Source organism: Polypterus senegalus, chromosome 4, assembly GCF_016835505.1.
Source record: "Polypterus senegalus isolate Bchr_013 chromosome 4, ASM1683550v1, whole genome shotgun sequence".
In the NCBI taxonomy this organism is placed as follows: Eukaryota; Metazoa; Chordata; class Cladistia; order Polypteriformes; family Polypteridae; genus Polypterus; species Polypterus senegalus.
Genome location: NC_053157.1, coordinates 7,969,594 through 7,982,335, shown reverse-complemented (window position 1 = coordinate 7,982,335; position 12,742 = coordinate 7,969,594). Strand labels below are relative to the sequence as shown.

General features: G+C 38.3%; 1 protein-coding gene across 1 annotated transcript in view; it reads left to right on the top strand.

The window, feature by feature from the left end:
- Positions 1 to 1,030: 1,030 nt before the first annotated feature.
- LOC120528520 (sodium/bile acid cotransporter 7-A-like) overlaps positions 1,031 to 12,742 on the top strand; it is a 292,565-nt gene continuing 280,853 nt past the window's right edge. Inside the window, exons 1-2 of the mRNA XM_039752698.1 lie at positions 1,031 to 1,303; positions 2,026 to 2,064. Coding sequence (XP_039608632.1) covers positions 1,031 to 1,303; positions 2,026 to 2,064 — 312 coding nt within the window. The remainder of the gene's footprint in view (positions 1,304 to 2,025; positions 2,065 to 12,742) is intronic.

Genomic DNA, 12,742 nt, shown 5'->3' with positions numbered 1-12,742 from the left:
ACTGAAGGGTTAAAAATTATAAAGGGAATTAGTCCAGTGAATCGAGACGGTGACTTTAAAATAAGTTCATCAAGAACACGAGGACACAGTTGGAAACTTATGGGAAAATTTTACACAATCTTTAGTATGATTTTTCTTTATACAGAGAACCGCAGACACATGGAATACATGACCACGTACTACATTAGAACTTTAAGAACATTCAAAACTCAAGTTCATGTTATTTTAAACAGATAGGACTGGCAAGCTTTCTTGGGCAGATTTAGGCCTGTTCGCATCTAGATTGTTCCAGTGTTCTAATTTCGAATTTTGACTGCTTGTTTACAGTGTACAGTTTAACACGCAATGACAATTTGAATTGTTTTAGGTTTTTAGTTAATTCTTCTTAAGTGAAAAAGTCAGAAGCTGTTTGATATTTCAGCAGGTGGTCACTAAACATTACCTCACCCAATTAAGCCTTTACAGACAGTTTTAGGAGGGGGGCGGTGGAGCATACAGTCAAAATATTTAATATTTTATTAGGTGGGCAAGAGTAGCACCTGCTGTTCTATTTGCCGTGCAAAACATGCATCTTCGCACAGTATGACTCTTGCCAAATTTGGCGCCCGCTGTTCAAAGTTTAATAAACGTGTTCTCACAGTATTTTGGAGTAGCAGGCAGGATTCCAAGCGGGTAGTGATTTACACCACGAGACAAAGTTTCCTCGTGACACTCCTCCTCCTCCTCCTCCTCCTCCTCCTTCTCTGCAAGAAGTGGGGACGGCTGAAGGTGTTACATTAAATGTGGCGCTTTACAGACGTCTTGTTGAATGTTTTATTTAGCTGCAGGTATGGCATGGTGTGCCATATGTTGTGCCTCAGTTGGAAGGCAAAAGTCCTCAGCCTTTAGTCTGGTTCTGTAGTGTTTTTATAATTTTTTTTTGTGCTCCCCCAGCCACAGAGGAGCTGCCGTCCATTGCCATAATTTATTGATAAGGCTAGGAAATGAGGAATCTAATGAAATTATCAAAGTTACTGAATTAATTATGAACATGAATAAGAAAGCTAAGCTCTCTGGAGCCAGAGAGCTCATTACCTATTCAGTCTCTTCATATGCTCTTTTGGAGCAGAATGCAGAGGATGGAGATTCAGTTCATTGGACTTGGCTTTGGACTTCAATCAAACTTGCTGGACCTCGTTTACATGCCTTTATCTTTTGTTGTTTTTATTTTTCATTTTGTAATCCACACATATGGATATCCCATAACTCGTGGTTTTGCCTCATTCTCTTTTCTTTTTTTCCCCCCAAATCTGCATGCAGACGTGTGAGTTTTTCTTTGGTACTTGGATGACATTCAAGACTTTGCTTCTGCGATTGGGCTTCAGTGGCTTTTTCAGTATTTTTGGTCAAGAGGGTAGGAGCTGCTTGTTCTGCGTTAAGAATGAAGTTGTGAAAGAGATGGCAGGTTTGTGTTGGTTGTGGGGTGGGGGGGATAAAGATGACTTGCAGGTTTTGAAGGTAAGGAAAGGCCGTTTCCTTCTTACACACCATGCTTTTTTTTTCCCCCTTGGAATTGGGGTAGCTTAGATTGTGAGGGTTTTTAGAAGACAAGTTGAAAAGGACTTCTCGGTTCGCTTTTGCTTCAAGCACTTTCCATTTTGCATTTGGTGTGATATATTTTGATGAGTTCTCAGCATTTGCAGCTCCTCCTTTTAGCTGTTAAATTCTTTGCATTTGCAATATTTTGAAGGGATTTAATGGTTGTTTTGTTGCTTTGGTGTTTTACTGCAGAGAAAAAGGGTGTTTTGCATGCTCAGGATTGCACTCCATTAGTAGGCATAATTGGTGTGCCTAAGGGATTCCAGTCCCAACGAATGTTTAAACACAGCTTATGCAGATGGCTCATTTGAATGCCCAGTGCGGTGAAATAGTCCAGGGCGGTGGTCACATTCATCCGGGTGGAAACGGTTTTGCCGTCAAGGCATTAAACACAGCATAGTGTCATGTCTGCATGCTAACTTTGCTCTGGTGTGCTTCTTTTTGCAGGCAGCTGCGATCTTCAATTCTGCCTTTGGAAGTTTTCTGGTAAGTAGATTATTTTTTTTTGTCAGTGTATTTGGTTAATGTCTTTAAGATACATCTTATTATAAGGTAACAGTTCTTACAGATTTGCACCTCTGTACTATGAGACCAGTATCTCCACTAATGTACTGATGAGACGCCGGACTCTAATTTGATCTTCTGCCACTTGGACTTAATCCATTTAATTTCAAGAATCATTAGGAGGAGGCATAACGTGGAAACAGTTGTGCATTGTTTTGATGGAAAATTTTGATCTTGATGAAGAAAAATGTCTTAATAGTTACAGATGAAAAATTTAAATGTTGATTGTTTTCGACATTTTGTGAGTAAAGCAAAATTAGTCAGTTTTTTTTTTTTTAATAAATGCAGCTTGATGTGTGTTTCAATGTTCTGGTGTGCAGAAATGATACTTATTACCTGTGTTATGTTCGTCTTAAACAAAAAGAAGTTTAGCCAGGACATTGGTTTTTGTCAGTATGGAAATTGACTGTTGAATAACTTTATGCTCGTGGAGTAAACTGTGAATTAATGGGTGTGGGTGCTAATGGTCCCATGCTGTCATTATAGAAATTCATTTAAATGTTGTCCATATATTGGGGAAATATTAATTTTATTAAACCAGATGTCAAATGTTTATATTAAATAATCATTAAACAAGAACTTATCAAAAGTGTTTAAAGATGCAGTAATCATGGTTAATATGCTACCATCTGCTTGGTTTAGAATAGGTGTGACAAAGAGGAAGGTTGCATTGCGATTGGCCCAAAAAATTGAGCAAGGTGTGTTGTCCAACTTTTATGATGGTGCAATCGCTGCAGTGTGTTGTCATTTGTAGGTCTTTTTTAGTTGTCACTCCTGCTGTATGATATAAAATGAATTAAGCATTGCACACAATTGTCTCCAGTGTATGAGCTGCAGAAATGTGCGTTCTTGGGAGTTACTTGCTGTTCATAAAGGCTAATATTGATTTCTGTGCAAGCCCTAATCATGAAACCTCACTGATTTTGAGGTTTGATTGAAATTTTTGTTAGGGTGGGACAAAAGGGGACTGAATTGGATGTCAACACCTGCTGCTCACACTCAGTCTGTCTCTTGTGCTGACTGTCCAGGTAGTAGCGCAGCAATTTTAACTGTGCAGCACATCTATTTTTGAGCTACAGTACAAGTGCTATCGGGTGGACAAAGCTCATGGACTGTGTTTTATTGCTTAGCAGCATGCTGACCACCCTGTGCTTTACTGGGGACCTCCAATCCCTTATACCCCTCGATCGTTAATCGTGTGTCATTTCCTCATGGTGCTTGGTGCTTCACAGGATACCCCAACCGACTGATCATCAATCGAGTGTCTAAGCTTCGTGGGGGACACGTTTACAAGATTATTGCGATTTATAAAGGTAAATTGCTCTAAGTGTTACAACGGAGTTAAAAGCTTATTTTTTTTTAGTTCACTGTTCACCCGCCATACTGTAAGTGGTTCAAAAACTTGAAATGTAATACAGGTAAAATTCTGTTACAACAAACTGCCAGGGACCTAAAAAATATTTCGTTGTAATGAGATTCTGTATTTGTCATTATAGTTCTTTCTTTAACTTGCATCCAGGAGTTTGCAATCATTTCAGTAGCTTCTTTCTCATTAATGTTAATCTTCTCCTGTCTACAAGTTATGCTGACAAGAATTTTTCTCAGCATTTCTTTGCGATAATACACTTCCAGGATGCGAATGATGCCCAAACCCAATGACTGAAGCACTGCTGTGCAATTGGATGGGAGGAATTCAATGCAAACATTATCTAAATGCGGAAGTATGTTGTGAGCAGCACAGTCATCAATCAGGAGCCAAATCATCCTTTTCTTCTTCTTCATATTGTAAGGTTTCTGAACTCTTTTGGGATCCCCCCAACCCAACGGGAACGTCCCGCTGAAGTGCGTCCCGAAGCGCGATTGCCGCGTCTGTGTAAGATTGTTTGTCCGTTGCTGAGGCAGGGCAACAGCAGGCTCACAGCGCTGCTGTGAGGCGCAACAGAAGCAAATCCTAAAAGATCGGAGTCGTGCTATAAGTCCCTGTCTTACACCACAAAACTTGAGTCTCAGTACTTTAGCAAAACTAGTTTTATTCAGCTTGAAACAAGAACAGCAGGGTTATTTATTGTAGTGGGATCTGCCACTCTCCTATAAACAGACACAGCAGTCAGACAGGATCGTGGCCAGGTTAGTGGCCAAGTAATTCTTTTGCCTGCATTTACAATGTTACTTGCATCACCAATTGAGATCTTTTCTGTTTGCGTCGGTGAAGAGCCACAGCAGAGCTGTGAGCCAGTTGTGGCCCCTGCAATGGATACACAGTCTTCCACAGATGCGGTGATCGCACTTCGGGGACGCTCTTTGGCGTGTTGTCCCATTGACGGAGGTCCCAAGAGAGTTTAGAAACCTCACATTTTCTTGAATGAGCGCCACATTAATAGGAATGTTTCTTGAACAAGCATCACTGAACCACATAAAAACGGCTTTTTCGACGTCTTTAAGTGCAGCAGTTCGCATATGTTTGCAGCCTGAGATTTTTCTTCTTTTTTTGCTCTTCAAGAAAGTTGACAATGTCGTTGGCGAAATTCCAAATTCACTTTATTTTTTCTTTTTGCCGCAAATGAGACCTGCAAAAATGTAAAGTTTTTATTTTCTAATATGAACTGTTATTGTTTTTTCGTGTCTGCCGTTTCTATAGGAGGGTGACAATGAGTTAAATTCCAATGGATGTTTTTCAAATGTTGACGAGTGATAAGCAAAAGGTATTACTGAAAACCCGCAAAAACAGCAAAAAAAAACAGTAAAGGAAAGTTCGAAGAAAGAATTTTTTATTTTTTACAGTGTTTCTGTTTGGGGATCGTTGTGCACAACTTAACTGCGACCACAGAACTAACTGCTCTCCGGATGATTCATTCAAGCATTTCAAGGTCTTTTGGGCACTTCGTTGTAATGAAAGTATCTGCTGAATCTACTTGAATCTACAAGATTTCTATAGACTCGTGTCATGTAGGGAAACTGTCGGGACCATAATAATACTTCATTGTAATGAAAATTTCGTGGTACAGATATTCGTTATAACGGAACTTTACCTGTATTACTTTTTTAGGAGATTTGGACATAAATTAAACATTTTTTAGGGATGTGGGGCATAGAAAAAGCTGGTTTAGGACTTGCTTGTCTGAATGACCAAATTATAGAATTATTAACTTTGACAGCAGTTTATGATTTGGTATAATAATGATTTCTTGTCTTTTATGTTTATTGCTACCTCACTGACACAACATCTTAGCAAGATAAACTAGTTTGCAGCTCAGTGAAAGTGTTTTAAGTGTCTCAGTAAACTAAGAGAGCAAGAATCACTCAGATGTTTGGTTTTGGAGACTTTGTGTAACGGATATCAATTTTTTAAATGTTGTATAATGATTATTGTTATATAAACAGACGGCAGTCATTTTAATATAATGCCTGCCTACATTAAATATCATCTTAAAGCACTTTGCAGGTAGGCTGTTTATTTGCATTTGAAGCAGCAGCAGGTCAAGGTGATCAAACTGTCAGTCGATGATTGAGAGCGAAAAGGCAGCCTATGACATCTTTAAACAATTTTTGGACCATATTTTGTGTAGGAAGTGACACCCTTTTCAGTCAGTCAGTCATTATCCAAACCGCTATATCCTAACACAGGGTCACAAGGGTCTGCTGGAGCCAATCCCAGCAATCCCAAGGCAGGGCGCCAGCGCACCGCAGGTGACACCCTTGTGATAAAGACTAAATGAATATGTGTCTTCAGCAAATAATCTGAAAGACTTGAAGTTGTGCATGGCACAACAGCCGACTCCAGGGGTTCTCCCCCTAATGGGCTATGAGAGGTTTAAAGTTACTACTTCGAGAAAAAATGGGGATGGGTAACCCAAGTACAGTCATGCGCCGACTTACGGCTCCATTTGGGATCGGCCATATGGCTGTTGGTCATTGCATGTGAGGCTCTGTGGTATGTTGCCTACAGTCATACTTAACCTGCCGGTATGGAGTAGCACAAACCAATCTTCGCATCTTAGTGGCTGCACACTGGGTCTGTGTGAGTCTGTGTTTCTTGACCATATGATCGTGGCTCTAGTGGATCTCAGGTTTTAGCCATTGGTTCAGGAGAGGCACGCAGTGAGTTCCTTAAGTGAGTGTTTCTCAGCCACTGAGTCGTGGCCCAATTGGCTGCCTTTGATTCATGAGTGGGTTATGGTGGGTCACCTAAGTGATCGGCAGCTCTCTGCAATTCCATTTCTAAGTTTGCTATTTTCATCCAGGGGTCCCCCCAGTTTCTCCAACTTTAAAAAAGGAAAAACTGTGGTGTGCGACGGAGAATTGTGGGAAATAATGGTGCAAGTAAGATGGTGTGGGCTGAATATGTAAGAACTACCAATGTGGAGCAGCACCGATTAAGACAAGGGGACTTCCAAGAGTCAGAAAGCATATGAGACCCCGTGAAATAATAATAATAATAATAATAATGAAAGATTTATTACTCTGGCTGTTTTTGGCAATTTCTCGAACATTAATACCTTATTGTTTTCTGATGGTTACCCATAAATCTTTGCATGATGGTATAGGCATGCAGAGTGTTGTTTTATGGTTTTTAAGGATTGCTGATCATGAATGTGATAATATTTTTGATATTTGATTCTTTAGCACTGGTCCCTAGCCCTCTAAGAGACACTCCCAGAAGGTTACAAATGACAAAATTCAAACATAAGCATGTTGGGTGTTGTTTTAGACTATTTGAAGGTCGGTCACTGATTACAAATTTGTTTTCTATTACAATCAAGAATATTTAGACTTTAAACGTTTAAATTGAAGCACACATTTTAATATTTAAAGCATCTGATGCGACTATTCTTGTTTATTGTGTACTTCAACTTCATTAAAATAAATCATTACATTTTTTTTATGAACACCCCAAATTAAGTCCGCATATGCTAATTCAGACTCCTTGTATATGGAAATCTTTCATGCGTGTAAATATTTCACGGTACTCTGTACATGTGACAATGCTGAACCTGTAAAGAATTCTTTATAAAAAAAATGCCACCTTTGTTTGCTAAGCACCCTCTCACGATGCCTTATTACCTGTCGAAGAATAATAATTTACAAGTATTTACTGGCTTTTGCCCTACATATTCTTTCAGCATCTTTTCTCCGTATTTGCACGTGTGAACCTCCCTTCATTGATGCTCCCTGTCTTGAGTTGCCGTTAAGCTTCCTTCTCAGACTGTGTCATCATTTTTGGAGCACCTTTCTCGCATCCAGTCCGCTTTTATACCTGCCATCTTTGACGGTGACCCTCTGCACAACCTCCCATGCCGTTTCTCTTCCTCGTGTGTCTCACACTCGCACTTCCTCTTTCGTCATGTCAACCAAAGCCAAACTGACCAATCAGATTACTCAAAGGTACTGGACACACAGACAATAGTGTTTTATTATAAAGTCGACTTGGAATGCAGGCTGGTTAAGCAACATGTTCAGGGCCACACTGTCAAACAGAAAAGGTTTCCTTGTTCATTCAGAAGTACAATCTGTCACATTATGCTGTGCAGGCATAAAGTAAATGTTTCTGTAATCTCACAAGAAAAGCTAAGTTGCATTTTTTGTTGCCTTAGTGGCACAAAGTATTACATTTTATGTATAGGTGGGTGAAGTGATTCATTTAGGGTGCTCAGTTATGTAGCACCTTTCAGTATTAAAATCTGTCAAACAGTGGTGCACAAGCATATCAGTGTTTCAGTAATAAGAGCTGTGGTAAACGACAGACACCTTTACTGTACTCTATATGATCCCCTAATAGTAAACCCCACTTTGAGGTGCTTTACAAGCACAAAGCGCTTAATGTTTTAACATTTGGAGCCAAGGCTGGTTCAGTGAATTCATTCCAAGCTACACGACAAGTCAGAGGTGGGAACTGCAGTTTAAATTCCTTAATGGCTTTGAATTTTTTTAAAAATTCTGATCCTTTGGAGAGATGTCACTATTGTATACTTATTTGAGAAGTAAATAATTTAACAGTTCTTTTAGGCTTAAACTTCAAGTGCTGAAGAAATGAGCAAAATAACATGATGGGTTCAAGGAAAATGTTAACTTTGTGTGTCAAAAGTTCAGTGTTTAGAGTTACTGCTCCTGCATATTCATGATGGGCTTCTTAATGTCCCCTGCCTAATTAATACGCATCATTTTAAGATTTAATTGTTAAAGAAAACTGTGTTTTTATGTAGCTGCAATGGTAATAACTAATGATAGATGAATAAAATTTACATAAATTTCAGACCAAGAGAATATCTGATCATTGTGCCACAGAGAATTGCTCTAAGTTAGGAAGTTAATTTCATTATCTCCTCCCCTCATTTAAGCCTGCTGCTTTACAATAATTGGAAAACAGAATAAATGATTAGATTTTACTACATGATGGGCTTTAATAAAATCTGATGGCATGTTAGCATTACGGAACTTGTGCCAATTACAAAAGAAAGCCTTGACATCATTTTTTTAATTATTATTATTTCCTAGTTCCTCCTGTTTTTATACAGTATCATACAGAGTGTACATATTCACTAAAACAGTCTTGCCCCGGGAATCTCATTTATGTTTTTTGTTTAAAAATAAATAAATAAAAGTTAGGCTTTAGAAAGTGAGATGATATATCTCTTTAAATCGAACTGCACAGGCTTAAATGGCAATGAAGCAATAAAAGTAAAAAAGAAGTTGAGGGAGGGTGAAGAGGTGGCACAGGCCTTAAAGGCACAACACTTAACTGCTGGGCATCGAGATGCTGCTTAGAATCTGCAGAGAAAAAGTGAAGCATAAATGAAACTGAATGTAGAGAGTCACATAGAGTGGAAAGCCTACCCTTACTAAAGGGTTACTAAACCCTACTAAGATGGGTTGAAATATCAATAATCAACATACAGTAGACCTCAGCATTAATGTTTGCAGTGCACTATACAATACGTATGTCTCTATTATAGTCTCTTTGGTATGGGATTCGTAAAAGCGATGTTAATATTTTTTCATGCACTATCTGTGGGAATGACAAATGCAATGCCTTTTATTACTACAAATGTTTAGGATGTGCCATCTATTACAATGGCACATGCAATGCATATATCTCTGTCTTATGCCATTTGATATAGGATTCGTAAAAGCAGTGTTAATATTTGTGATGTGCAATCTGCTGGAATTACAAATGCAATGCATAGATCTCCATTATATGCTATTTGGTATGGGATTTGTAAAAGCAGTGTTAATGTCTGTGATGCTGAAATGACAAATGCCATGAATATGTCTGTGTTATATGCTATTTTATATGTGATTCATAAAAGCACTGTTAATGTTTGTGAAGCACCATCCGTAGGAATGACAACTGCAATGCATATATCTCTGTCGTATGGCATTTAGTATAGGACTAGCAAAATACCTGCGCTTCGCAGCGGAGAAGTAGTGTGTTAAAGAAGTAAAAGAAAAAGAAAAGGAAACATTTTGAAAATAACATAACATGATTATCAATGTAATTGTTTTGTCACTGTTATGAGTGTTGCTGTCATATATATATATATATATAAGAAAATGCCCGCGCTTCGTAGTGGAGAAGTCGTGTGTTAAAGAAGTTATGAAAAAGAAAAGGAAACATTTTAAAAATAACGTAACATGATTGTCAAAGTAATTGTTTTGTGTATTTGGCGGCAGCGCCACAAAGTTGTTTTCGGTAGCTGCATCAGAAAATGTACCACCACGCCTGACACGCCTCCTTTTTACTGTTTTCTCACAGCTTGGATTGGTGCGGTCATAATCGGTTTGAGTCTACATATATATATATATATATATATACACACATATATATATATATATACACATATATATATATATATATACACATAGTATATATATATATATATATATATATATACACACATATATATATATATATATATATATATATATATACACATATATATATATACATATACATATATATATATATACATATATATATATGTGTATATATATATATATATATATATACATATATATATATATATACATATATATGTATATATATATATATATATATAAAAATATATACATACATATCTATATACATACACACACACAAATTATATATATATATATGTGTGTGTGTATATATAATGTAGATAAGTGTGTGTGTGTATGTATGTGTATATATAAATAGTGTAAGTAGTGTTTATTTTTACTTAAGGCAGAAGTGCAGTGAGCGTCTCAAAGGCCGGCACAGCTACACACGCACGCGCGCGCCGGCTGCCCAACTTTTGTAGTATTTTTGAAGTGCAGGAAACGCCACTTTTTTGCAGACACGTTCACGTGATCAAAACTCTCCGCGCTCTTTAGAGGTCTTGCTTTCTCTGCGTACTGCATTCATAGTCAGTTCACGTGAGCCGCTCGGAGTACATGCATCGAAGGTTCTGAGCTGTGCCTGTGCTATCTCGTGCGATCTCGCGATGTCCACGGCTTTATTTAATGTTAGCTAAGACCCGGCACTTAAAAGTTTCTCGCTACAGCAATTTTAACTCCGTTACAAAGTGATCCAAAGTCTCATTTATACCTCGTGTCTTCTCATTAAACTTGTGTCTCGCGAATAAAGTATTCGGCGTTTTTCTTCAGCACTCTTTGGGAGCTCTTCCTTCTTTTCTACGTACTGCGGTCACAGTCAGTTCACGTGATTACGCGGGAGGCGTGATGATGTCACACGCAGCTCCGCCCCTACCATCGAGCTAATGTCCATTACAGTATATGGAGAAAAATAGGTTCCAGTTATGACCATTACGCGTAGAATTTCGAAATGAAACCTGCTTAACTCTTGCAAGTAAGCTGTAAGGAATGAGCCTGCCAAATTTCAGTCTTCTACCTACACGGGAAGTTGGAGAATTAGTGATCAGTGAGTGAGTCAGTGAGGACTTTGACTTTTATTAGTATAGATTCATAAAAGCAGTGTTAATATTTGTGATGTGCCATCTGCTGGAATCACAAATGCAATGCATAGATCTCCATTATATGCTAATTAATATAGGATTTGTAAAAGCAGTGTTAATGACTGTGATGCTGAAATGACAAATGCCATGCATGTCTGTGTTATATGCCATTTTAAATGTAATTTGTAAAAGCAATGTTAATCTTTGTGATTCGCCATCTGTTGGAATGACAAACGCAATGCGTAGATCTCCATTGTATGCCATTTGGTATGGGATTTGTAAAAGCAGTGTTAATGTTTGTGATATACCATCTGTTGGAATGACAAATGCAATGCATTTTATTACTACAACAACAACAACAACAATATTTATTTAAATAGGAATGACAGAGAATTAGTGACCAGTCGGACAATGGACAGACACTTTTATTGAGATGGATTATTATTTGGCTGATGCCTTTATCAAATGCCACATAACAACATTTTGAGGTGCAACAGATTACGTTTCTTTTGTTTTTCCAGTTGGATCACAAAAAGGTGAACTGAGCTGCCCATGTTTACACAAAGTCAATAGTGGGATTTTAACCACTCAGCCTCTGGTTTTGATGTCTAAAGCCTTAATCACCACATCACGCTTTCTGCCTCATGCAGCTTTATCTTTAGATATTGTGAAAAATAAATCTCTTGAATCAGAGACACCTATTCCAGCAGTGCTTTGTTAAAGCAATACTCCACCCACAAACACTATTTTTTGTGTATATTGCAGAGATAACAAATTTTCTGATTTAATAGCTGTCTTTAGTTACCAATGCTGGACTTAAGGATTGTGAGATTTTTTTTTTATGTTGCATTGTGCATAATGCAACATGTCAAGTCATCTAGCTGTATACTCACGACGTTCCAAACATACAGTAAGTCATGTCATTTTCTAAGTCGCTTAATCCAGACCAGGGTCGGAGGGGCCTATCCCAGCCAACACAGGGCACAAGGCAGATACACACCCTGAACAGAGCACCAATCCAAGTCCTTGAAATGATTCTGTTATCATGGCACCGATTTGTGATTAAAATAGACCTTTTTGGCCGATGTAATGAAGAGCTTCCTGTTTAAACGGGGCTGTGAGACGTGAACTCAGCTCTTCGGCGCGCCTCATTTGATTTTTTCTGGCAAACAAATTTTCAAAACAAACCGTATTTTACGACTCTAATCAGAGTTGGAGTAATAATTATGTTGCCGGGTCATTTTAGGTCTGAAATTTAAACAATGGCCATTGTTAATACCCAGTCGTCATTACTCAGTTTGCCAATAGATGTCAGAAGGACGGATGCCAAAACCGAACTGCCCAAAGGTAGATTTCAACGTACCAAGCAAATGGCGATACGTTCTAAATTACTTACGGTTCCGGAACTGTCGAAGAGTTTAAGTCAGTCGACGATGTTAGTACTGGAAAATATGCCCCAACAAAGCAACGTTCCAAAAACGAACCGAACCTACTGTTATCTGCTCGAACCAACACCCACTTACTATACTCAGCAGTCCAGCGGCGTCACTGAAGCATTCGAACATTCTTAGCCAATCATGCAATACTGCATCCGCGTTTGTCACGTTATGTTCGAACTACAGAGGCAGAGTCCCATTGCATGGTTCTAACTTGTATTGAGTTGAAGTATT